Source organism: Ictidomys tridecemlineatus, chromosome 9 (genome assembly GCF_052094955.1).
Source record: "Ictidomys tridecemlineatus isolate mIctTri1 chromosome 9, mIctTri1.hap1, whole genome shotgun sequence".
Classification (NCBI taxonomy): Eukaryota; Metazoa; Chordata; class Mammalia; order Rodentia; family Sciuridae; genus Ictidomys; species Ictidomys tridecemlineatus.
This window is the reverse complement of record NC_135485.1, coordinates 3,894,551-3,920,811: the sequence shown is the minus strand read 5'-3', so window position 1 is coordinate 3,920,811 and position 26,261 is coordinate 3,894,551. Positions and strand designations below refer to the sequence as shown.

At 50.2% G+C, this 26,261-nt stretch overlaps 2 protein-coding genes across 9 annotated transcripts in view; one reads left to right on the top strand and one right to left on the bottom strand.

Annotated features, from left to right (window-relative positions):
• The window catches only part of Tbc1d14 (TBC1 domain family member 14), a 103,356-nt gene extending 79,529 nt beyond the window's left edge, over positions 1-23,827 (top strand). For 3 of the 8 annotated variants that reach the window (XM_078020973.1, XM_078020970.1, XM_078020971.1), the window contains 6 exons: positions 916-1,010; positions 4,958-5,029; positions 5,673-5,801; positions 7,821-7,930; positions 13,580-13,838; positions 23,481-23,827. In XM_078020973.1, coding sequence (XP_077877099.1) covers positions 916-1,010; positions 4,958-5,029; positions 5,673-5,801; positions 7,821-7,930; positions 13,580-13,838; positions 23,481-23,678 — 863 coding nt within the window. In that variant the 3' untranslated portion in view covers positions 23,679-23,827. Of the gene's footprint in view, positions 1-915; positions 1,011-4,957; positions 5,030-5,672; positions 5,802-7,820; positions 7,931-13,579; positions 13,839-14,701; positions 19,105-20,890; positions 20,980-23,480 lie in introns of those variants that run through there. The other 5 variants (XM_078020974.1, XM_005318986.5, XM_040292702.2 and 2 more) reach the window with 5 other exon arrangements.
• On the bottom strand, positions 23,789-26,261 carry Cfap184 (cilia and flagella associated protein 184). The gene has a single exon (XM_040292138.2). It carries the CDS (start codon positions 25,998-26,000, stop codon positions 24,174-24,176), a length of 1,827 nt encoding a protein of 608 aa, XP_040148072.2. The 5' UTR covers positions 26,001-26,261; the 3' UTR covers positions 23,789-24,173.

The following is a 26,261-nucleotide window of genomic DNA, read 5'->3' as shown; positions in this document are numbered from 1 at the left end:
CACCATTCTTTCCTCTGCTTCTATGATGTTTAACTGTGATGTTTAACTAATTCATAGAAGCAGAGGACAGAATGGTGGCTTTTACTTTATTTCTTTATTAGCTTCATGTCTCCCTGTCCTTCAACAGGTTTATCCTTATTGTTGAAAATGGCAGAATTTCCCTTTCTTTTTCTGGCTGAATAGTATTTTTTTTTTTTTTTAACCAGGGATTGAATCCAGGGGCACTTAACCAGTGAGCCACATCCTCAGCCCTCTTTTATATTTTATTTAGAGACAGGGTCTTACTGAATTGCTTTAGGACCTTGATAAGTTGCTAAGGCTGGCTTTGAACTCATGATCCTCCTGCCTCAGCCTCGTGAGCCACTGGGATTAGAAGCATGCATCACCGTGCCTGGCAACACATTTTCTTAATCTCTTCATCCACCAGTGGACAGTAGGCTGTTTCCACTCCTTGGCTGTTGTGAACAGTGCTGCAGTGAGAACCGAGTGCAGGTGGTCTTTGACTGATCTCATCTCCTTTGGAGATAAATACCTTGTAGTAGGATGGCTGGATTCTATGTAGTTTCATTTTTAATTTTTGAGGCCACATCTGTACCAATGATGTTTGAGATCAGCTAATGACTTTTGCTGTGGTTTCTGTGCCTGGAGGTCTTTGTGTTGGATTCTGCTACTTGTCCTATTTCCCCCTGGTAGTTGTAATTTAGTTAAATTAGATGTTGATTTCAGGTTCTAGAAAATAATCTGATACTGCTGTGACCTTGGTTGGGGCCATGGGTGTTCTGTTCCCTAAATCGAGGAACTCCACACCCACCCCACCTCCTGCGGTGGGCTTCCCAGAGCTTCCTCTTGCAGGACTGCAGCACCTCATATCACCCCAACCTCTAAGGAGTGCAATGACTCTGGATCTTTTGACAGATGCTGGGTTTTCAGCCGCTGACAAAGAGGCCAGTCTGGAGCTTATTAAACTGGACATTTCTAGAACGTTTCCTAATCTCTGCATTTTCCAGCAAGTAAGTCATAGTGATTTGTTGCAAGTGTGTTTTGTCTAAAATTCATAAATGCCAAGCTGCATGAATTTGTAATCAAATTTGAAAGTTAGGGGTTTTGGGGGATAGGGTAGGTACTTCTGTTAAAACATTTAGACATTTTAAATAAATGTAACTGATCAATTCCAACAAGTATGACTACATCAGCACTTGTGTTTTAATGGCGAGACCTTCCTCATGATATGAATGCATCACAGCCTCTGGATGGCACAGAAGGGCCACAGGCAGTTGTCAGTGCTTTCCTTAAGAGTGCACATACCAGCCTGTGCTCAGCAGGTTGCCGACGTGTGACCCGAGAGTCCAGTGCAGCCATCTGGGGACGGGAGGACAAAGGGAGACGCTTTTGTCCTTGGTGGCACCCTGGGAGCCTTGGTGTAGCCTGGCAGGGGGCTGAGCAGAGGTGTGGGGCATCTGAGCAGGTGGGCCAGGAGGATGGGACCCCCTCTGGAACAGAAGCCAGCTGCTAGAGACAGGCTGTTCTCTCTGGATGGCAGTGGGAGCAGAGTGGTACTTCTTGTGGGCGTGGATTTTGGAGTCCTCTGAGAGGAGTTCTTTAGAGACCCTCTAATCTGTGTGTCGGCAGACATCCCTCTGGGGTCCCTGGGACCTCTCCCTCACCACTGCAGTCGTGTTGTCAGTTCTCCTTCCAGGGTCTCTTTGCATCTGTCCCTTCTCCATGCTGACTGCCTTTGCTCACCTCAGGTTCGCCCCTCCTCTCCTCCCACACCTCCTTCCATCCACCTCCCTGCCTTCAGAGCAGCCTTGGATGCTCTAGTCTGACTCCCTTGTGCTCAGGTTCCTGGCACAGTGCCTTATACATAGCTTACCAGTAAATGACGGTGGAATGAGACAGAATAGATTAGTTAAGTGGCTGCAGAATGAGGGCCTGGCAGGAGTGTTGCTGGATCCAGGTCCTTTAAAGGCATAGGGGAGGCACTTCTGCTGGAGATGTCCCAGAGGGCAGGAGAGCATCCCGGCAGAAGCAGGTGTAGGGTGGGAGCTCAGGACAGCCAGGCATTTAGGAAACCCCCCATTCCCTGTAGGAGAGAGAGCTTGCTAAAGAATGTAAAGGACACGTGTCAGTTCTTTCTAGCCTCCTAGCAGTAGCTACTTTGTTCTGAGCTGGGAACCAGATGTGGATGGTGGGCTGGAACTAAGAAGGACTGCTTCAGAGCTTGAGCAGAGAGTGCCATGGCCGAGCTCTGGGATACTGGTCTGTGGCTGAGAAGGACAGGCAGACAGACCCAGGTGCCCAGGCACTGGGGACCAGCCAGTGTGGGTGCAGCACTGAGGACTGCTGGTGCTTGAGTGGGTTGGAAGGGAGGACTGAGGAGGTGTTGACCTCCAGGGGCAGCATGTGGTTGCCATGTCAGAGTGACTTCAAAGCAGGGGTCTCAAGAGCCTGAGTGTGGAGGGTCCTTAGACATGGACATGGCTGCCCAGAGTCTGCTGTCTCCCACCTGTCACCTTCCTGGTGCCTTGTGGGGTACTCTTACTCTCTTGCTTCCTCCCGATTCTAAATCCAGCCAGGAACACTCCCATATGGGTCTTCAGAAATCTTTGCAGAGGGTCTCTCCTCTCTAGAGAGGGAGAGAATCTACAAAGCTACCCAGAGGCCTGGTCTTGGTGTCACGTTCGTGGAACCTGTGAGCGCCCCAGGGTGGCAGGCCTTAACTGGGCCCTGTCTCCATTCTTTCCCCTCCCACCTGACAGTTCTTCTCCTTGCTCTTCTCTACAGCTGTTAGTTCCCTGAGGCCTTGAGTACCCCAGGCTTTGCAGCTCTCCTTAGCTTTCATGAATTGGCCCAGGCTTTTCTTACTCTGGGAGGGCTTTATCCTGCTTGAGTCCCAAGGGCTCCCCGCCCCACACCAGGGTTCTCACACCTCATCCTTCCTTGCATGAAGGCCAAGAAGTATTGCTTTGTAGAAAGGGTTTCAAAGCAAATTTGGGCTTGCATTCCATTGCCTTTTGGCTAGCTTGTGGCCTTGGGGCAAACTGTCCCCTCTGAGCCTCCTCTTGTTCATCTGTAACCTGGGGATGCTCACAGCTACCTAACCAGGCTATTGAAAGTACTTGGCACATAACAGGTACTCCATCAGTGCTCAGTTATTATTTACTATCTTTGACTCCTGCCACCAGCTGAAGAGCCGTTTTCTCCTCAGGCAGCCTAGAAGAGGTGTGGTAGGCCCACTAGGCTAGAGGCCTTGTCTTCCTGATCTTTCCCTGCAGTGTAGGATCAGAGGGAGCTTAGTAACCTTTCTGACTAGTAGAGATAAAAGGAAGGGAGGATCCTGGGAGGACTGTCCTGAGGAGAGGGGAGCAAGAAGAACTCAGATGACAGTCGGGGCAGTGTTTCCTAAAACGGTTCCTAAAGCCTTCCTTGCTGTTGGCAAACTCAGGTTCTGGGATTCACATGTTTGTCTACACATGGTGCCACAGAGCCCTCAGAGCCTGCAAAGACCCTACAGCAGCCCAGGCCCAGTTTCTCAATTCCCTGGCCCCAGGGCCCCCGAGCAGCTCCCTGGGCATACCACCAGGGACTTGACTTCAGAAATGCTGAGCTGGAGAATCCCTGGGTAGCTCTCTGGAGGTGGAGGGTAGACCAAGAAGAAGGGCAGTGGGAGCTGTGGGGTCCCTTTTGAGGGGTTGGGGCAGGTGGTAGAGAGGTTGCCTCTTCTCTCTGGGTTGCTTTGTGCAAGCAAGTCTCCCTCAGCCTGTGGGTCCCAAGGTTCTCGATCTCATGAATAGTTAATGGTTAATAACAAAGGGCAGTGGGGGAACAGATGTCCAAAAGCAAGTTAAGGGCCTTTAGAAGAAGGAGCTGCCACTTGCTGGCACTGGAGCAAGAAGGCAGGAATCATAAGGGTGAACAATGCTTTCCCTTAAGAACATGCAGCTTTCACAATACCTTTCTCCTTCAGCCTGAGACAGACAGACAAAGCCTCCCCATAGTCACTCTTGGTTTTGTGGTGGCCTTGATTCTGTACCTCCCCCAGGCCTGGATGCCATCTTTTGACTCTGTGGTTGTTATTTTTCCTTCTCTCATTCTTCTCATTTGCAAGTGTCTCTTACTTTACTTAGCCTCTTGATGGGTCAGCATGTGATGGGAGGTGCCCAAGGTCACCTGTGGATTGACTTCTGTCACATGCCAGGAGTGTTGCTACTCTTGTGTCAGCCACCAGCACACGGCAGCCACCAGCACATGGTCTGGAGGGGTTTGCATTGGGCCCAGTCAGTCCCTTCATGGTGTCTTCTTGCACACCAGCAGTAGTGTGAAGCGGCTCAGGGCTTTTTTCTTGCTCCATCAGGGGGAAAAAAAAGCGCTACCACTAATGTTTTTAGAAGCAGTTAAGGGAGCAAATGGAAATCTTGAAGTGAATGGAGAGCTGGGAGAGTGACTGAAATAAAGTGGCAGCTGTCAACACCTAAGGCTAGAGCCTTTCCCCAGACCTGTTATTCAGAAAGATGCAAAAGATGCAAGGTGAATGTCATTTGGGGGCAGGGAGGCAGGAAGGACCCTCAGGATGAGGGCATCTAGGGGATAGGATGCTGCAGAGTCACCGTCTGCGTGGCCAGGAGCAGGGCTGCCTGAAGAGCTTCCTGCCCACTCAGGTTGACTTTGAAGGGAATGTGGCATTCAGCAGGAGTAAAGACATTTTACTAAGTGCTCACTCCTGACCCATCAGCCTTTTCAGAGCAGCTTCATGGTTGAGCGGCATACCTCCTTGTTAACTGCGAGTTGGTATTTAGTCTGTTAAACTGCATACTGCATGTAGAGCTGCAGCCTGATGCTTGGCATCTCCTCCTCTGTAAGTAGCAAGTGTCTGGTGGTGGCAGCAGTAGCATCCAGCGCTGTTCTGAGCACTAACAGTACTTATGCATGTGATGTTTTTGGTTGTTGATCCTTCTAGGGTGGCCCGTATCATGACATGTTGCACAGTATTTTGGGCGCTTATACTTGTTACCGACCGGATGTGGGCTATGTAAGTGAAGTTTTTCAGTACTTTATAGTGTTACAATCTATAAAGAAAGTTGAGATTTTATCCAAAATGCCTCAGCTGCCGATGCCAGGTTGAATGCCTTTGTCTTTTATTGAGGAAGATGAAAGGCCTCCTGGCAATGAATTGACTCCATCCCACATAAAGAAGTTGAGCTGACTCGGCTGCTGGGTGGCGTTAATCACACTTGAACTGGGTGTGATTTCCATTTTCTGCATGTGATTTTTTTTTCCTAACATTAATTCAATAAAGCCTCAAGTGGTAACCATTTTTGAAAAGTGTGCTGCCAGCATTTCTGCAGCTTAGCACGAGTGTGTGCATGGTCTTTTGTTAAACATGCTAAATCAGATGTGCCTGTCTGTAGCCCCAGGACAGGGCCCTTACTGAGAACAGTGTTTCAGATGCAAAGGCCTAATGGGGATTGGCTATGGTTTTCCATTTGGAGGGGTGGGGTGCCAATGAAGAGTGGAACAGGTGGCCTTTGGGCTGAGTGGTGGCACTGAGAGGTCAGAGTGGGTGGGGCCAGCAGTTCAGCTTCGGGTGAGCAGTAGTGGGTGGGTGGCTACACGGACCCTTGTGCTGTGAGGACAAGCTGCTGTGAGTTGACACACTTTCTCTCCCTCCCCAGGTTCAGGGCATGTCCTTCATAGCAGCAGTGTTGATCTTGAACCTCGACACTGCAGATGCCTTTATTGCTTTTTCTAATCTCTTGAATAAACCCTGTCAGATGGCGTTTTTCCGAGTGGACCATGGTCTTGTGAGTATGCTCTGTGTACGTGCCCTGGGTGCTGTGTCTATGGAGTTGCCCATAAAGCACTCTGAATTTTCTGGGGGAAAAAGAATGCATTTTTCCTCCACAAAGAGATATTGGTAACAAGGAACACTATGGAGTGGGAGAGTACCTGGGCATGTTTGAGATAAGCATAGAAACAGGAGTTCAGTGGCCATGTGTAAGAGTGGATTAGTGCATTCTGTCTTTAAATGAGGGTGGAGGGTGGCTCCAGTGCAAACATATGTACTTAGTGTGTCAGGAAAACCTATGGCAGTGTCCACCTTGGGTCTGTTCCATACAGTATCTTAGAATTGACCTTTGCTATCAATCACAGTCACGTGGGGCCTCTGGAATGTGCTCCTACATGGGAGAAAGGAGGCATGTTTAAGAGCATGCCCGTTTATTGTAAAATGAAGCAGCAGTTTGTTTAGCATGCTGCTACAGATGGTCTTCACCACACTGAACAATGGAAGGAGTTGACAGTGGTTGCCTAATGGCCCTAACACACTTAGCAACTGAGTCCTCTGCTTGGTACAGGTGAGGGAAGAGGCTCAGGAGGGCAGAGTGACTTGTTCAAAACAAATCTGGTATGTGAAAGAGCTAAGGTTTGAATCCATTCTGGTTCCTGAGCCTTTGCTCCTTATGTAGCCTGGAAGAAGACTTAGCAGTTCGTGAATTCCTCAGCGTTTAATCTAGCCTCGTCTCAATGCACAGAGGGATCACTAGTGCTCCAGCACCTGGTAATCTACTACTTGAGATCAGCTGGGGAGGGCTTCTTCCTTGGTAGCTTAAGGACTTATGGGTACTCCTCAGAAAACGTGCTAAATTGGTGGCTGCTGGGAAATATGAACTAGTAGGGTCCTCTTGGAAGACAACTGGTGCTGTTCCCAGCATTAGCATGCAGTTCGCTAGTAAGAGTCAGTTTTAGGAAAGTTACAAATGTGGACAGAACATTATGCATAGAGATGGTCATCATGTAGATTTCATAATTATGAATATGGAAACTGTTTAAAGTGGGGCTCAGCAAATGCAGTAGTGGATTCACATCTGGGGCTCACCCAGTGCAGCAGTGATAATCTGTCATGTGAGGGAGTGCTGAAGGAACCTCACTAATTTTTTCAAGAGTCTGTAAAATTGAACATATGATATAATTGCAACCGTATTTGATCGACAGTCACAGGACATGAGCTCAGCTATAGTGTTTGTGATAGGTAGCCAGAGTTCAGTGGAATGCATGTATTGTCTAAGTTTTCTGCAGTGAGCATTTACAGGTATTGCTTTCTTAATCGATCAGGTGAGAACTTTTCAAGAAATATAATCGTCAGGGATTGAAAAAATCTTTAAGACAGATTCTTACTCTTGAGACCACTCATCAGTGCTAACACATATTGCCTTGATGTTGCTCCTGAAATTTATTCCTAGGAAATATTCCTGATGTAAATTGAATTTTACCCTTATAATAAAACAATCCCTCTCAAATTTCTGCTAACTTTGAAGACTCCAGCTTTTTCTTTGTAAATATGTAATAAAAACTATAATTAGTTTAGCTTGTATTTTTGAGGGAAAATTCTAGAATGGGAATATTGAATGGGACCATCCTTTATGGCAGGGTTCTCACAGGTGGTGCTGCTGTCCTTTGGACTGACCTTTCTTAGATGGTCTAGGACAGGAATGAGCCTGTAAAACTCAGCCTTCACCCTGGGACAGGCATGAATTCGAGTCCCAGCTCTACCATATATTAATAATAATGCTCTTCTACCCCTCTTAGGCACATCCTGTAACTGCTCTTGGGTTCAGTAGCTAGTGATGCTATTGTGAGATTAGAGGTAGTGCTTATCATAATTTGCCTGAATAGCACCTACAGTTAGTTACCATTCAAAACATGTAGCAATTTTATAAGATAATCATTAGATTCTAAAGGTGTAAACATATTGACTCTTTTTCATAGGTTGAAAACTTGTGCTGATAATTAGTTTATTAGTATATTTCACATTATCTCCCTAGATGTTGACTTATTTCGCTGCATTTGAGGTATTCTTTGAAGAAAATTTGCCGAAATTATTTGCTCATTTCAAGAAAAACAACTTAACTCCAGACATCTACCTAATAGATTGGTAAGACTGTTTTCTGTGGTTTTCCGTGTTTTCTCGTCCCCTGCCGGCTTTCCACTATCCTCATGGTGAGCTTCTTCCAGGGCTTATCTGAATTCCCATGTCCTGCTTCCTGGCTTCCTCTCTGCCCTGCCCAGGAGGTGCCAGCTATCCTCCAGAGCCTTGCTCTGCTAATCATGTCTCTGCACTGTGGGCTTCCTTTTACTACCTGGCCCTTCTAGATTCCTCCAGAGAAAGATGGTGTCTTGGACCTGTTTGTTTTCAAAGTGCTGTTTGTCCATCTATAAACAGATGAGATGTCTGTAGGTGGCAGGTATGTGCCAGGCCCTCTGCCAAGGGCCTGGGGTGGTGATGAGCAGGATGCAGTGCCCACTTGCAAGGAGCTGCTGCTGCTTTGGAGAGGCCTGGGTCATGGCATTATCCAGCAGTGGTGGGTGCTGTCTGCAGAGGGAGGCAGGAGATGCTGGACCTGGCCTAGGGGTTAGAGTCCACTGAGGAAAGGCATGGGGGGAGAGGAGCAATGTAGGGTCCCAGAGAAGCAGCAGTGGGTGGGTGGGGTTGGGCTTACATCAAGAGGCCAAGGATGGGCAGAGGGAATTTGGGAGCCAGGTTGGGGCAAGTCTCAGAGGCCATACTAAGGGATTGGGCAGGATTTGGAGGTCACAGGGGCACTTGAAGACCTGGGTTGGGGCACAAGTGAGTTTTGAGTGACTTGCGAAGCAGGAGTTCCTGGGGAAGAGAGACCAGCAAAGGGCAGTGGAAGTGGTAAGGAGCAGGGAGTTGGTGGGTTCCAGGAAAATGCTGGTCTCGATGTCAGACAATTGCTGGCCTCATGGTCCAAGCCTAAGCATCAGAGCTGAGATCAGAAATGGAGGCAGATCTGGGTTAGGACTCAGAAATTCTGAGGTATCTGTGGAATGTCTAAATAGAGGCCTCCTGAGACCCACAGTGAGAAGTTCAGAGAATTTGCTGGAGCCATACCCAAGGCACAGCTGTGTACAGAGGGAACGGGGTTGAGAAAAGGGTGTGGCCGTCACCCGAGAGTATGCCAGGTTGAGGGTCAGGTGAGAGGACCAGGCACCTGAGTGAAGGAAGGGAGTGTACCTCAGGATCCAGCAACCCCTGCAGTGACCCCAGGGTCTTTCATACTGTCTGTGGCCTTGTGATGGCCATGAAGCCCCTCCATGCCCTGTGCCCTGCTTGGCCCATGTGGAACCCACAGGATGAACCTTTCAGGGCATTTCAAGACAACACTCCCAAATTGGGAAGGGGCTCTGCAGAAGAGAAAAAGTGCCATAATGAAGAGAGGGTGTCTGGCTTGACCCCCACTTCTTCTGCTCCCTGTTGTGATTAGGCTTTTTATATTGAAACAGGGTCTGGCTAAGTGTCCCAGAACTTATAGTCCTTCTGCCTCAGTCTTCCAGGTAGCTGGGAGTGCAGGTATGTACTATCACACTCTGCTAGGAAGTACATTTTATATGGTGACCCTGTGTGCAGCCTTGTGTGCAAAAACTTAATGTGTATGTGCCAAGAACAAGAGTTCCATGAAGCGACCTAACCCTAATGTGGGGAGTGTTCTGAAGCTTTCTGTTCTCTTATTGATTACCAGCCCTCACTGACTTCACAGTCCACTGGTGGCTGGGTGGGTCATGCCCAGAGGACAGCTCTGCCTCTTCTGTCCCAGCCCATGGGTGGCTATAATTCTAGGTGTCCTCCTGAAAAGAAAGCTCCAAGGGTTTCCAGAGCTGAGGGTTTTATTCTGTGATGTGGTTGCTGCTCACTGACCTCCATGAGGCCCCTGCAGGGCTGGCTTATTTTTGATGAAATCGGCACCATCTGCGTTTGCAGTGCTAGTGCTGGGCACACAGGACGTCCTCAATAAAAACTGTTTAAGTTGAACTTGGCACAGGACACATACATTTCATGGGTTTTTTTTTTTTTTTTGTACTGGGGATTGAACCCAGGGGTACTTTACTACTGAGCCACATCCCAGTCCTTTTTATTTTTTAGTTGAGACAGAGCATTGCTAAGTTTCTGAGGCTGACCTCAAACTTATACTCCCCTTGCCTCAGTCCCCAAGCTGCTGGAAGTATAAGTGTGTGCCACCATGCCTGGCTCTTGGCTTCTTTAGTCAAGCTGTGTCTGTACCTGGAAGCTGTGTCTCCACCTTACAGAGGAGGTAGGTCTGAAGTGATCAAGGTTGTCTGTTGGGTGCTGACAGTTAGGTGAAAGCTCCATCAGAAGCAGATGAGCAGTGAGGAAGAAACAAAGGTCAAGAACAGACCTTGCTCAGGCCTGGCCTTGAAGGTCCTGTTTGGGAATCGCACACTGAAGGTACCCTGTTTCTGAGCACAGAGGAGGTCCCTGTGTCTCCCCTGTGGAACGTGGTCCAGGTTGGTCTGACTCAGATCCTTGCTCCCCTTCCATCACGCTTCCTTCCTCTGAAGCTGTGTCTGCACCTGGAAGCCCTGGGCCTATCTTGGGTTGCATGTGCCATGTGGTTGGCACTGTGCATGTGCCTGTGGTGTGACCACCCCAGGGCTAGAGCAACCAACTGCTTAGGCGAAAGAGCCCTTTTCTTCTCTCCATGGCAAAGCCTGAGGGCACCGTGCAGTGTGGCCTCAAGTGTCCTGGGTTTGCTCTGCAGTGCTCAGATGAGAATGCTGCAATTCAGGTAGAAGTGCCCTTCTCTGCTGTCTGTCCCCAGAGCCTGCTTCCCTCCCTCCCACCACCAGCCATACTGAGCTGTTAGCCTTGTGGGTTACTTCTGTGTTTCCAGAGCCTGGACCCAGGTCAGCTCATGTCCTGGGCACAGGCACACCTGTTCTTCCTAGGCTTTCCTTTGGATAGGCCGGTGGGCCATGGCTGGAGGAGGTGGGTCACCAGGGGCATGTGCTGGAAGGGAGCATTCTCCCTGCTCCTCTTTTCTCTCTCTGCTTCCTGCTGCCATGAGCAGGGTGGTGCTTCTCCACTGTACACTTCTGCTGTGATGTTCTGCCTCTGCTTGGGCCCAGAGCAATGAATTTGGCCACAGGGCAGGGAACTTGGCCCACTGTGGACTGAAATTATGAAGCCATGAGTTTGAAGCCTGGCAGAAGCCCACTCAGCTGTTTGCACTCCTCCTCAAGGCTCGCAGGAAGGTGGTTTTGCTGATGAGAGCTCTTATCCAGGTGTGCCTTGCTTCTCTTTATCATGTGGATGTGGAGATCAGAGCCGGAGCTTGTCACCTGTCTTTGTCCTCCCATAGGGCTTTGAGTGGCCAGCTGTCAAGGGTCCACACTCTGGGAGGACTGGCGCAAGGTCATTTAACTTGCAAAATATCTCCCACTGCTGCCTAGTGGCATGATTTTTTGGAGGCATAAGTGGATTTTATGATAGTCTTAATTTAATCAAAGTATCAAGTGGTACATTCCACATTGTGCTTATTAGTGGCTTTGGCAATGGTATTTACCTAGAAAGCCTATCATTACATGGACTCCCACCTTACAGAGGAGGTGCAGGGCAAGCGGGCTCCCAGGAGATAGCTGTCGTTTCCTGCACGGTGTTCATGGGTGGCTCTCGGCTTCTGGGCCATAGGTCTGCCCAGGACTCGGGACTCCTCAAGTGCAAGCAGTGCTTTGCGATCAGCCTTCTCCAGAGGTATTGAGCCTCCGGCATGCAGGAGGTGTTAACTGAAGCCCATTGGCTAAGCTTCATATTCTGCTTGGTGCTGGGGCAGAGAGGAGAGCGCATGGGCTTGGGGTGATATGGAATACACTGCCCTCAGGACCAGGCAGGGCATCTCAGGTTTGGTGTCTGCACCTCTGCCTTTGCTTAGTGCTGAGTCTATGCCAATAGTGGCTCTTGAGTAAGTTTCAGAGTCTGCTTCTTACCTAGCACACTTGTTCCTGGTCTCTGAGTTTCTTAGGAACACAGGGATGCCCAGGTGCCGTGAGGTGAAGGATGAAGCCAGGGTACAGCTGGATACTGGGGTGTCAGGGCCTGAGGGTCCCAATCTCAGTGTGACTTCATGATGACTGAGGCTGCTAGGTGACTTTTACCCTTTTATTTTATGCTAAAACCTGCTTTTCCACCACCTTCCTTTCTTGGTAGTTTCCTCCTCTGCCACGTAGGGTGAGACTGCGCCTCCTCGAAGGGCTTTAGGGAGGAGGTGTGGGGTGGCACCCAGCAGAGCAGCAAGCAGTCACTTGCCCTGTGTAGCCTGGGCAGCTTGAGGCAGACCAGGGTCCCTCTATTGCAAGGACACTGACTGCCTTCTGTACTGCTGGCTCCTGAGGCTTTGCCCCACAGCTGCTTACAGTGGCCCTGCACTCTCTCTGTGCCTCCCTAGTGCCCCATTTCCCTTCTGCTCAGGTAGGCAGCTGGAAGAGATGTGGCTGGAGAGGAGAGTCTACCTTTATCCACACATGTGGGGAGGTGGGTGCACATGGCTTGGTTTTGCTGTCTTTTTTTTTTATATATAATTTTTTTTTTAAAGAGAGAGTGAGAGAGGAGAGAGAGAGAGAGAGAGAATTTTTAATATTTATTTATTTTTAGTTCTCGGCAGGACACAACATCTTTGTTGGTATGTGGTGCTGAGGATCGAACTCGGGCCGCACGCATGCCAGGCGAGCGCGCTACCGCTTGAGCCACATCCCCAGCCCTGCTGTCTTTTTAATAAGCCCATAGCCACTCTGTTGGCATAGCAACACAAAAATCCATTGTTGTGCATTACTTGGACCTAAACGTGCTGTATTTGATACACAGCGCAGTAATATGCAGTACTCCGGGTTGGGGTAGGGAACAAACATTTCTTGGGAGACAGAAACCCACGGATTCTCTCTTCTCACTATGGGGAGAGCAGGAAGGGGGCCTGGCAGACTGCCAGGGATTCCTGCTCATCCCTGTTCCCACACAGTCCTTAGCTGAGGGGAGGCTGAGGCCAGTTGGTGGGGAAGGGGTTCTTGGGCCAGTGTGTGGACAGCAGCTCTTCAGTTCATTGGGTCAGCTTCCCTGGCTGGGTTTCTATGGGAGCTGGACTGAACCTGGTATCTCCTTCCCAGGCAGTGGCCCGAGCCCTTTACCTGAGACTTCCAGGTGAGGGTGCTGTGTAGCTGCTTTCTGAGAGAGTGCTTCAGTGTCCTATGTGCACCTGGCTCCTGTGTTTAAATGTGGTTTAAAATACAGCTGAAAATTACTGGTTCGAGGCACAGGCTTTGTAATCTGCCAGGGTCAGGTCTGATCTGTTCAGCTGTCTCTTTGCTGTGTGGGCAGCAGGTGGCTCATTGGCACTGCAGCTCCCTCAGCATAACTCTTCACTTGTTGGACTGTCTGAAGACAAATGTAATTAATGAAAAAGATTAGCACAGGGCTTTTTGCGTTGGGGTGGTCATTATTGAGGAATGAACCTGTGGCTGCTTTATCACTGAGCCACATCCCCCCAGCCCTTTTTGAGACTGGGCATCACGAAGTTGCTGACGCTGGCCTTGAAATTGTGATCCTCCTGGCACAACCTCCTCAATCACTGGGTTTACACGCATGGTGGACTCTGGCTGAGCCCCAACCCCGTTCTATAGGTAGGGACTAACTCAGGGCATTCTTCATGGTTCAGGCTAGAATTGAGAGTTCTTTCTTTGTATCATTCCAAACTTGACGCTCTCTCACTTTCCCTAGGATCTTCACCTTGTACAGTAAGTCTCTGCCCCTGGACTTGGCCTGCCGCATCTGGGACGTGTTCTGTCGGGATGGGGAGGAGTTCCTCTTCCGAACGGCCCTGGGCATCCTGAAGCTGTTTGAGGACATCCTGACTAGGATGGACTTCATCCACAGTGCCCAGTTCCTGACCAGGCTGCCTGAGGACCTGCCAGCAGATGAGGTGTTCGCGGCCATTGCTACAGTCCAGATGCAAAGTCGGAACAAGAAGTGGGCACAGGTAAGCAGTCTCCTCCTTCTCCTTCTGGTTATGGGGCTGGCACTACAGTATAACCTAGGAAGCATGCTGCCCACAGTGCTGAGAAACAGTTCTTGGGCTGCTGGCGAGGAGAGCTGGGCGGCCTCCTGGCTCTGCCTCAGGTTGCTCTATGGGTTCCTGCCTATTAGAGATCGTGGCGTGCCCCCTCCCCTGCATCAGTACTGGGAGCGCAGAGCTTCTAGGAGGCCATGCAGTTCTCTTCATGTGCCCCAAAGCATTTTGTAAATTAAGCCCTAGATGCTAGACAGAGCAAAAGGGACTGGCTAGCTGGGCTGCCTGGGAGCGGTGTGCCCTGTGCAGCATGATCCACCTTGCATATCACAGAAGGAGAAGTCACGGTTGCCTGAAGAGGCCCCGTCCCTTCCAGATATTCCTTCCATTGTGCTGCTCTGGCCTGTGGTTTCTTCTGCATTCCTCCAGGCTCCCATGTAGGGCTTACCCCAATGGGATTGATGGGTGTTGTCTCACTCCAAGTTTTAGCTTACTTAAAAGGAAAAAAGGAAGAAAAAAAAAAAAAAAACCTGACTGACTATATTTCTTGAGGTTACCTGAGTACCAGGTCCAGCTGGTGGGTCTGGAGGCTTACCCTTCCCCATTCGGGCCAGCTGTGCCTGTTATGGACCTGACTTTCTTATTAGTATATGACTTAAAATATTTACAAAACTAGGACAATGAACCCCACATGCCAGTCATCAGCCTCGTATCTGTGAAGGGGGACTGTTTCAGTGCCCTTCCCCATGACCCCCAGTGTTCTGCATGCAATATGTCCACTGTCATGTTTTGTCTCCAAACCATGCTGGCTCTTGGAACATAAATGGTCACAGCACTGCTATCACCCAGAAAGTCCCTGATGCCTTCCTGTCTTCATACACTAGGTATTGTGCTGAGAATCAAAGTTCTGACTGGGCCAGACAGCATAAATGGATCCATGGTCTCACTGATGAAGATCCAAATAGGGTCCTTGCCCTGATTGGCCCATAGATCTTTGTCTTATACCATCTTTATGCAGCTCCACCTTCTTCTCTTCTGTCCCTTCCCACCCCTCATTTGTGAGGAAGGCAAGCCCTTTGACCTATAGCAAGTCCAGAGCCTGTACTTGGTCACTCTAGGACAGTTATGGTTGAGAGGTACAGAGGTTTCTTCTTGAGGTACAAAAGTGTTCTAAAATTAACTGGTGATATGTGCCCATTTCTGTGAATATCCCCCAAAGCATCAAATTGCACACTTTGAAGGGTGAATTGCATTTCAGTAAAGCCGTGTAAAGGTCTGCCTAGCTGGTGGGGAGGCCTGGGCCTGGCTGGGCTGCGCCAGGTGTCAGGGCAGGAGCGACTTCTCTCTGGCTAATGAACTGATGGACAATATAAGGGCTGTGACTAGAACATTTCCAAGAATTTTAAGCCATGACTGCAGAGCAGTAGACCATACCGGGCTGCCTGAACTCTGGGCATGCGACTGCACAGGCTGAATGCCCCTGAAGCTGACCCTGTGTGTGAGGAGGTCTTCTGGAACCTTCTGTGATTTTTTGCTTCCATAGTTTTCTAAAGCTTCAACAGAAAAGTCGGGCCTTTGTGTTTTGGTGCCAGGGATTGAACCTGGGGGCACTTGACCACCGAGCTACATCTGCAGTCCTCTTTATTTTTTATTTTGTGACAGAGGCTTGCTAAGTTGCTTAGGGTCCCATTGAGTTGCTGAGGCTGGCTCTGAACTTGCAATTCTCCTGCCTTAGCCTCCTGAGTTACTTGGATTGTGGGGTGTGTGCCACTGCACCCAGCTAAGACCTTTCTTAATGGCCTTTGTTCACAGGCAGGGCTGTCCCTACTCTGATTTCACATCTTGTGCATTCAGGGCTTACAGATCTTTCCTGAAGCTTCCTTCCCTGGTACTTCTGTGAAAGAAGCTCTCCTGCCCTGCCAGTGGGCACACAGGCACATGCACACGGGCCCACTGCTTGAATAATCCCCAGCATAGTTTCAACCAATAAAAGAGAGGAGGCAAAATGGCAGAATCTGGGTGGAACCCTTCCATGTGTGCTGTCACTGACGTTATTGGGTAGTCACAGTGCCCTGGAATGAGTTTTAAAGTAAAGGTGCAGTGCATTGAGGGCAGTGGAGGGAGCAGCATCAGGGCCAGGCTCTGGGGCGGCCTCTGAAGGGAGGCTGTGAATGGGCTTTGGTTTCTTGGTAATGAAGGAAGAAGCTGGCAGGAGCAGCATTGTCCTGTGGGGCTGAGGGAAGAGACTATCCCCATGACCCTGCTGTGACATTGGTGTTATGGCTGGTCAGCATGAGTGTAGGAAATGGCCCACGTAGGAAAGAGGACCCAGAGGGTGGGAAAGTGCCTAGTGGGCCAGAGGGTGGGAAAGTGCGGAGTGGGCGGAGTTGGAGGTGCTGCCCTGTGGGTGGCTGCCATCACACTGGCTGCCTTGCTCTGCTAAGCTCTGTGCACTGCTACCTGCTTGGCTCCGCTCTGCTCCTGCTCAGCTCTTGCTCAGCTCTGCTCAGCTCCTCCGCGCTGTGCTGCGCTGCGCTGCTCTGCTCTGCTCTGCTCTGCTCTGCTCTGCTCTGCACTGCTCCGCTCTGTGCTGCTCCGCTCTGCGCTGCTCCCATGGGTGTCTTGGGGACAGTGCCTCTCGAGGATTAACCACAGCAGTCTTCTCTGTGCTCTAGGTGCTGGCTGCGCTGCAAAAAGACAGCCGGGAAATGGAGAAAGGAAGCCCATCCCTCAGACACTGAGGCTGCAGATGTGACCCCCACTGGCACTGAGGCAGGTCTCAGGCGGCACCTGTGTGCTCTCAGACCCACCCCGGCAGTGGCAGCAGAGGAGCAGGCACGCTCTGTTCATGTTGATTCCTGACGCTGGAGTTGGCCTTAAACAAACAGCAAAATCCAGGCTTAGCCTTAAGCAGCTCAGGGGCTGGTGCCCTGGGGGCTGCAGCCAGCCACTGCGCTTTCTGCACAGGTTAAAGTCAGGGCAGTGGTTGATCCCTCCTCCTTCTTTGTTTCAGCAAAAGTCAATTAAATTGTAATGCTATTATGCCAGCCACTGGAAAGTACATTACAATTTTTTTAGCCAAATGCATGAGAAATATTATTTTGGGAAATCTCAGAGATGATACTGGCTCATATTTTAGATGAGAGGAATCGCTGATTTAGTTATTGAGATGATCTTTCCAGAACTGGAGGCCATGAGTTTGAAACCTGCCTACCAAGACAACATAACAGGAGATGGGCACATGGGGAGTGTTGCTCTTAGGCTCCCTGGGAGTCCACATGACCTTCATATTAACACTTACCATGTTGCCTTGACAAAATCACAGCAGGAAGGTTGACAGTGTACGTTAGGTTTCCGTGGGAACCTGCCTCCCAGAGTCCTTGGAGCTGTGGTGAGGAGCCAGAGCAGGGGACTGTGTGCAGAAAGGGCCTGTGGCGGCAGAACACCCCCAGGAGCTGATGTGAACAGCCTCCTTTAAAGAACAGGGTGGGAGAAACTTGGGATTGCCCCTTGCACCTGCTTGTTTCCAGGGAGGCTGAGGATGGCTGTGTGGTGCTGGAAACCAAAGCATGTGAGGGGTTTGCTCCTGGGCTCTGCAGAATCCCCACTTCACTTTTGTCATGAATAGCTGGACTCTCCTAAGTGCCAGGGACCCCCTGACACACCTGGCTTTCCAAGGTGTTTCACAAACCACCATGAGGACAGAGGAGCGAGCAACATGTACTTAACCAGTCTTGTCAGAATTCTCATTGTCTGGACCATGATCCCTTTCCCATTTTAGCTGATTTTCCCAAGTTTATTGTCAAATTTTTTATTCTTGCTTTTCCTTGACTATTTTGAGAACTTTGTATAAGAAATTTGATTTCCCAAATTCACAGAAATGAGCAGTTTTTGCATGGACTAGTCCAACGAGAGATGGAAACAAGTTCCCACCTGGTAACCCATTATTAGCATATTGGCCTTTGGGGATGCCGACAGGCCAGGCTCAAGAACACAGCCAGAGTCTGGAAGTGCTGGTGTGGTCTGCACTCACCTTTCTTAGCCATTTCTCCCACCCCAGGGAACAGCTCCTCGTTGAGGGAGGCCCTGGTGCTGTACCACATGCAGCAAAGAGGCTTGGGCTGGGGGTGCAACCAGCTTGGGGGTGGCCTGTCCTGATGAACTTTCTGCATCTGCTCTGCCTGCTGGCCATATTTCAGGTGCCGCAGCAGGTTAGCAGGCCAGGGTCATGTGCACACCCTGTGTCCTACTCCATGTGTCCCTCTTCTTGGAACCTCCCCTCCCCTTGCATTCTCCTGTGAATTCTCGAGGGAGGTTCTAGAGCATGATGGGTCCCACAACACCTCAGCCTTGGAAGGCCGCCTTGCCTGACCTCGTGGACGAGGTGCCATCTTCACCTGTGGTCCCGGTGGCCTCCAGACCCAGCCATTCCTAACATGGAGGTGTTGAATGTAGTTAGGCCAGTGGCCTGTGCACTGTCTTCCTTGCAGATGTGCACAGTTGCGTGCGTGATGAGGGTGTTCTGTTCTTTGAAGATGTATATATTTTCTTACTGTACATAACAATGCTCCTTAGATCGTAGAGAGGTGAGGAGCAGGCTCCTGTCCCACCCTCGCCATTGCTTGTCAAATGGCCCGACATCAATCTGCAGTGTGCATGAAGGTTCAGACCAGGCTCCCTGCCAGTCTGGGACGTTTGCCACATCTTCAGTCCAGACGAGGTTTTGGGGGCCTTTTAAGGGATCATATGAGTTCCATGTGTCCCCTAAGAGGTTGTAGAGTTCTAAGTCCTGTCAAGGGTCCTGTGGTCCCTCTGGGCAGTGTGCTGTTAGCAAGCACAGCATCCTGCTTCTCTGAGGCTGCTGCTTAGGTGACCTGGCAACACTGCTGTGCTGCTCTCTTGGAAGTTTGCACTGTCCACCTCAAGGGCCAGGGACTTTCTGTACCCCAGGGCTTGGGGTCAGCAGCAGCTTGCCCTTTAGACCCAAGAGCCACCTCCAGAGTCATTGAGATCTCATTTGGGAACAATGTTCACTTCAGAGGTACTTTGTAACTGCTCGGCTTCTGAGTTTTAAAGAGCTGCTGATAGGAACTCCTGATAACATTGCTGCAGATCATGTTTTAATGGCTCGAACAGTTAACCTCTGACTTTATTTAGTAAAGTGTATCAAACTAGGACTTTTTGAATTGTAAATATGTGGTTTTATTAAATAAAAGTCATGTAAAATTGTTACTTATATGCTCTGTAGTTTGGTTTAAAATTGAGGTTCTTCCTTGAAGCATGACAGAAATTTGAGCATCTGCTGCTTTGAAATCCACATCTAGGCTTGTTCATCAAAAAGAGGATGCAGCCAAGGGTCCCTCTCTGCTGTGCTGGAGGGGCCCCCCTGTGCTGCTGCCTCTCTTCAAGCCATCCTGTTGTGACCTTCACCGCCCCTGAGCATGTCACCACTCACCCCAGAGTGCAGCAGACACTCACTGTGTGCCAGCCCCTGGGCTAAGGGCTCCTTGCAATTCCTCAGAAGCTTGTGAGTCAGGTGCTGTGACCCAGTAGTGTGGTGGCAAGGCCTTCACTGTGGGGCAGGGTCAGTAAAGCTGTTCTTGAGATGGTGGAGGGGGCTGGAGGGCCAGGAGGTACATAGACCCCAGCGGAATGAGTGCACCCACAGGCACGAGGCTGGGAGGAGGAGGCACACTCAGAAGGGTGCTCAGACACAGAGCCACCTTCCATTGAGCCAGTGGCTTCTCTCTGTGCCCCTGTCCCTGCAGGCTTTGAGGCAGGCTGGGTAGCTGCAGGGTAGTGGACAACAGCCACTTTTGCTGAGAGCTGTCTGGCTGCTGTGGCCACACCGGGCACTGGGCCAAGCACTGTGGAAATTAAATTTAATTTCGTTTAATTTCCACAGCAGCTTTGTGGAAGATCATTGTCCCCTTCCACACATGTGACACAGAGAAATGGTTTTTCTCAGGCTGCTATAGCTGGGAGGTGGCTGAGCAGGTCTCAGACACCCTCTGGAGAGATCTCGTTTGCTCTGGGACCTTCGGGAGCCTGGCTCCTTAAGTCCTGGTGGGGACACTAGCATCATCTGTGCATGGCCTGCAGGGCAGCTGGAGGCTGATGGAGGGAGCTGTGGATTATGAATGCTAAAACACGATGGGCAGACACTTGTTCCTGGGCACTGTACACCTGGGGAGTGGGGCTGACAGTTCAGACACCATTCCAGAAGTGTGGAGCCTGCCACCAAGGCACAGAAGGGCCAACACACAGGCATGGCACCCACACAGTGTGGGGGCAGGTACACCCCCCCTATACTTTGGGAGGAGCTGCTGGTCTCCTGGTGGGAAGGGAGGGGGCTGGCCAGCAGAGAGATACCTCAGAGACAAGACCAGTCCCCTCAGACGGGACCATGTTAAGATGTGGAGGGACTTCGGTTTTCAGGGAAATCGTGAGACCCACATTGTATGGTGCCAAATATGTGCTCAGACATTTGCTGATGATATTCAGGCTCTTGCCTGGAACTTGGCTGAGAAGTGTCCAGATATCTCTGAGAGGCTCAGGGCGCCATCTAGTGCCTGTCCTGCTCCAAGGCTTCTCTGAGCACTGCTCCCTGCAGCCAGCCTGCTCTGGGATGGCTGATTCCCTTCCTGGGCAGGTTCACACCAAGGCCAGGTCTCCCTGGATCAGCTGAAGCCCCTTTCCCAGGGTGCACACACCTTGTGGGACATTCTGTGCAGAGTGAGGAGAACTGTCCTCTGCTCTGACATTACAACAAAATGAGCTACCCGTGGACTTGGAAGCCTGGCTCTGGACCCCAGAGCCTCAGTTCATCTTAAGCGGTGTTCCTTCATCTTTTTCCCTTGCTGTGTGGCTCCTGGTAGAAAGGCTCCAGCTAAAAATAAAGCTGAACTTGAGGTGCAGTTTGGGTAGATGTTAAGAACGGACCTGGGGTTGAATCTTATACCCACCTATTGCCATTAGGAGCTCTGTGACCTAGTCCTCATTTTCTTTTTCCACAACTGAAGGTTTGGAAGAGGACCCAGCTCCTACCCACTGGCTTGTGAAGATGAAACAAAAACAAGAGGCTGATCTAACTCTACCATAAAAACCCCAGAAACATCGGGTGGGTTGCTAGACTCATTCCCTTAACAGTATTTAGTATCTTACGCTCTTGAACTTATGAATTTTTAAAAAACTGAAATTATCTCCCAATTTAAATCCATGTTAATTGTGTAGAATTTGGGAATACAGGAAAGAAAATTAAAATTCCTCTAATTTTATCATCGGATAAGGGATACTGTTTTCCTATTCTGCTTTTTTCTATAAATGCATTTCCCCATTTTACAGATGAGTTCATTGTCCCAGGCTGGCCTGATGCCAGAGTCTTCGCCCCAGGCTAGATCTTTCTAGATAGGCTTGTGCTTGCTTACCCATGGCAGCCTTTGGGGCGTGTGATCTTACTTTTTTTTTTTTTTAAGTGAAAGGCATAGAATAAAGAGAAAGGTTATTATTTTTTTTTTAAAGAGCGAGAATTTTTAAAAAATATTTTTTAGTTTTCGGCAGACACAACATCTTTGTTGATATGTGGTGCTGAGGATCGAACCCAGGCTGCACGCATGCCAGGAGAGCACGCTACTGCTTGAGCCACGCCACATCCCAGCCCATGATCTTTCTTGTTAAAACCAATATGTAAGTAGAAACTAGAGGACCTTTGAGAAGTAGTAGAGAAAGTGCTGCACAGTTCCCAAGAGCCCTGTGGTCCCTTCCATTCTTGCATTTGTGGGACTCATCACAGCGGTGCTAGCTGGAAGCTTAAAAGTGAAAAGCACCAAGTCAAGGTACCAGAGCTGCCGTTGTCTTATGGGCAGGCTCCCACACCAGGGCCAAGACAGAACTAGGGCTACAGACAATCTTGTACGGTTACATAATGTAAAAATCTCAAGTGCAGGAAGTCACCATAAATGACTTCCACTTAGCAAAGGTAAATGTTTCCTTCTCACGGGCCCTGGCCTCTGCTTAGGTGGGCACCTGATTTACAAAACTGTCCTATAAAATTGAAGGGGACACTTGGGGATTTATACCTATTAAAAAGGTTTAGTTTCATGTAGCATCTTGCTCACAATGTATTTTTCAGGCCCTGCATTCTGGTAAGAAGGCCTTTGCTTGTGGTGCTGTGGATCGAACCCCAGGCTTCACACCTGCTTGGCAAATAATCTGCCGCTGAGCCCCAGCCCCAGCCCAAGCCTTTGCTTTTAACACTCATAAAGATAACCTCCGTGTGACAGTCCTGTCCTATGGATCATCTGCATTGGGACTGTCCACAGTCTACCTGCAGTGTTTCTTGCTTTGAGTACAAAACTGCTCCTGCCATATTCCCTCCTTGGTTTTACTTTTGAGAGGATGGTCTTTCTTCCTGTAATTTATTTCTGAATCCAACACTGGGCTTAGCAGTTTCTGAGACATAACATTCAAATAAGGCTTATTTTCAGAATGTGAAAGAGATGGGTTAATACATTAGCATAATGCCAAACAACCTGCTGGCCTCCAGGGACCTAGATCTCAGTGGGGGGTAGAAGCCTAAAGAGGCACTCTCTGAGCAGGGACTGCATGCTGGATGGGCCACAGACAGCGCTGTGGACTTCTTCCTTCAGAAGTTACCCTAGGAAACAGTCTGTGGGGTGTTGCTCTTTCCTGGTGAAGCCTGGCCCTGTAATCTGATTGGAACCACAGGAGGTGGGGCCACAGGAGGGGGTGTATCTGTCCAGCACAGGGACTGTAACCTGAGGACATTGGTGACTTACTTTGCAGTCCTTACTTGGTCATTTGCAGCTTAAAGCTTTCTGCAGCTGGTCTGGGATCCACTTGTCACGGGGTTCCAAGCTGCAGGATTCGGCTGGGCAATGCTGTTGGTTCAAAGTCAGCTGAGAATACAGCTCTCTCTACAGTACACCAGAGAGACAAAGGACAGCATTATCATGAAAGCCACTGCTTGGTCAAGACGTGCAGCACTGTTGACCCTTCACCAGGAGGCTTCCCCAGCAGCAGAAGAACCCAGTAGGCCTGCACTGCTTCTAGCTGGAGCCACGAAGAAGAGAGTTCTGTTGGCAGGGACTTACTGCTCCACTTGGCCTTGATGGACAAGGGGAGAAGGATGACCCATCACAGTAAGGGGAGGACGGCAGTGGAAATCTAAGCTTTTTACTGCCTGCCTCAGTACATGTGGGCGACATCAGAGAAAATAGTGTACTCAAGCCATGGAAGTTAGGAGTTTTAATTTTCCTCTACCTCACAGGAAATATGCTTTAGAAAATGAAATCATGTCATCAAAAGACAAAGCAGTGGCAACATTCTCAGCCACTGAGCCACCTGCCCTGAGTGGGGTTTCTACCAGTCTTCAGAGGCACCCAGCACCAAAGACGGATTGTCTTCCTATGACCTATGAAGTTTAGGAATGAGCGAGCACCCTGTTGCCATCAGAGAGCACTTGGCTGGGTGCGGAAGGCTGTCTTATGTGATAGCAGCAGCCACCATTCACAGTCTTGCACCTGGTAAAACCAATGGTCACTGTTTTGTTTCCCCTGGGAAAAAACATGCCACTTTTTTTTTTTTAAACAGATCAATGCAGTTTTTTCAGAGGATCCAAGAAAATGTTTGATTCTAATGGAAAACCATCATCAAGACAGAAACATAAATGGTGAGAAGACTGAGCTTCCTTCCACTGAAAAAGTAAAGACAATCAAGCATTGGCTTCCTTTCCTGTTGGTCCTCCTTCCTGTTTCCTGGAGAGAGAGGGATGGATGGATGGACAGATAGATAGATGGATGGATATTTACACGCCAGAAGCTAGTACTGGCTACTGACAAAGCGCGATCAAGGAGACTTTGTGAGTTTCTAATTGAGACAGTAATTCAGGACTACACAGCTTAATAAATCCAAAGAGAATTTAATAATTTGCTTAAGCACAGACTTTTCGGTACTCTGCCCACTTGTTGAACTTCACCTACTTACACATAGAAGAGGAACAGTGCTCTTTAGTACTAAGTTACTGAAATTATGGAATTGCTCAACTCTAGTTTTTCCTGAGAAGTCACGTTACATTAAATCACTCCATTTTTGTTTCTCTGGGTCTATTGCTTCATCCCATGTAAAATTGCTAACCCAATTTTGTGGTCAGCACTAGTTTTGAAGCTGAAAAATGAGAAAAACATCATGGTTCCTAAACCAGAGATCATAGGCCTCTTAAGGATAGCAACAAGGGAAAGTAAAAGTGGATGAGACAATGTTCTGCTGCTCTATTCGTCCACCATATCAGGGGGGGAGGAAGGCTTTGGCTTCCCTGATCTTCTGTCTCATACCTTTGCAGGATAAAGTAAGCCCAGCATGATGGCGCTTAAGGGATTCTAGGCGCTGGTTGAGTAGTTCAGTCTTGTCCATCTTTTCTTCCAAGTCCCGAAGCAATGATTCCTTGCCCAGAAGGCCGCACTTCTGGTTCAGCTTGATGTTGTCACCCCTCAGGCTGTCTCGGGCTTGCTTGGTCTTGGTCAGGATGTCCCTTCCTAGAGCCACCTGAGCCTCAATTTCCAAAAGCTGTGCCTTTCTGCATGCATTCTCCATATCCATGAAGTGCAGCTTTTCCTTCACATGGGTTATTATCTGCACATTGTTGGTCACCTTGTTGCGCAGTTTTAAAAGTTCCTCATTTCGTTCCTCCACTTTCTCGTTGAAGGTCTGGTTCTCAATCTTAAGCTGTTCAAAATCAATGAGGAGCAGACCTTCAGTCAAGTCCTCCTGGGCCTTCATTCTGGTTTCAAAATGCGACAGGCTTTGCTTCAGCTGCACGTTCTCCAGCCGCACGGCACTCATCTCCTTCTCCTTTTTATCCTCCAAGGCCTGGATCTGCTCCACCTCCCGCAGTGCAGCCTGGCGCCCACCCCGCATGCGGCAGCTGCCCATGGCCTGCATCACCACCTGCTTCTTGAGTGCCTGGAATCGGTGCCACTCCTTCTCTACCCTGGCCACCTTCTCCTGGCACTGCTGCTTCAGCTGGGCCAGCTCCTGGTGATACCATTCCAGGTCATCAGCCTCTTGCTTCTTCATGTCCTCCAGCATGGCCAGGTAGTGCAAATATGCCTGTTCTTTCTCGGGGGCCTCAGGCTCTGGGCCCTTATCTAGCGCCTCCACGGCTTCCACGCCCTTCTTCTTGCGCAGCACCTCACAGATCTTGTGCTGCAGGTACACATTGTAGCGCTGATAGCGGTTCCGCTCTACCACCAGGGTGTTGTACTGCTCCAAGAGCTCATTGCGAAGCTGCTGCTCCTCCAGTTTCTGCACCTCCTCCGACCACTCTTGGTCGTGGTAGTCTACTGAGCCCAGTAGGGAAGATTTCTGCCTTTCCTTGCTTTTCTCCTTTCTTTCAGCACTCTCTACCTTACTCTTCTCCTCCTCCTCCTCCTCCTCCTCCTCCTCCTCCTCCTCTTCCTTCTCTTCTTCTTCCTCCTCTTGCTTAGGTTCCTCTCTTTCAGTCGCTGGGGCTGGAGCAGCATCCTCGCGGGTAGTGGATAACTGCACAGAGTCCCTAGACAGGGCTTTCTTCTTAGTCGTCGTCGTCTTCTTTGCTGCCGCTCTCTCCTCCTCTTTGTTGTCGTCCTCCTCCTCCTCCTCCTCCTCCTCCTCCTCCTCCTCCTCCTCGTCCTCCTCCTCCTCCTCTTTCTCCCCCTTCTCTTCCTCCTCCTTCTCTACTTTTTCCTCCTTCTCTGTAGCCTCCTCCGGTTCTTCGGGCCTGGTTTCGGATTGCGGCTGGGCCGCCACCTCTTCGGGCTCAGGTTCGGGTTCGGGTTCGGGCTCGGGCTCAGGTTCAGGCTCTGGCTGCTTCCCCGGCTCTCCTAGCCCGTCCTCGACCGCGGCCTCGGTGGCCGCTGACCCTTCTGGCGCCTCGGTCTGCTCGTCCTCGGCGGCGCCTCCCTCCTCGATCTCTACCAACCCAGCCGCCTCCGCTGCCTCCTCTGCCTCCGGCTCAGGCTCCGAGGTTTCGGCGGGGCTCTGGAGGTCAGAGGTGGCCTTGGTCCCAGAGACGAGGCTTTCTCCATCTCCGCTTTGGACCAGAGAGTCCCCAGCGCGCTCGGAATCCCCTTCCATCTCCGACCACTGCTTCCAGGCCGCGGACCCGGGCTGAAGCTGTTAGGTTTCCCGGGGCAACCGGGCGCACGCGCTGAGCCCCGCGATTGGTCAAACACTATTTGGCATCCAGCCCCTCCACCCCACCTCCGGCCAGAATCGGCCAATAGGAGGCCGCGAGAGGGGCTGATTGGACTTGGGCGCCGGGCGGTGCCTCGGAGGGCGTGGCGCGCCCTGGCCGCTTCCGGTCCGCGCACCGCCCACTGCCAGACCGAAGGCGGG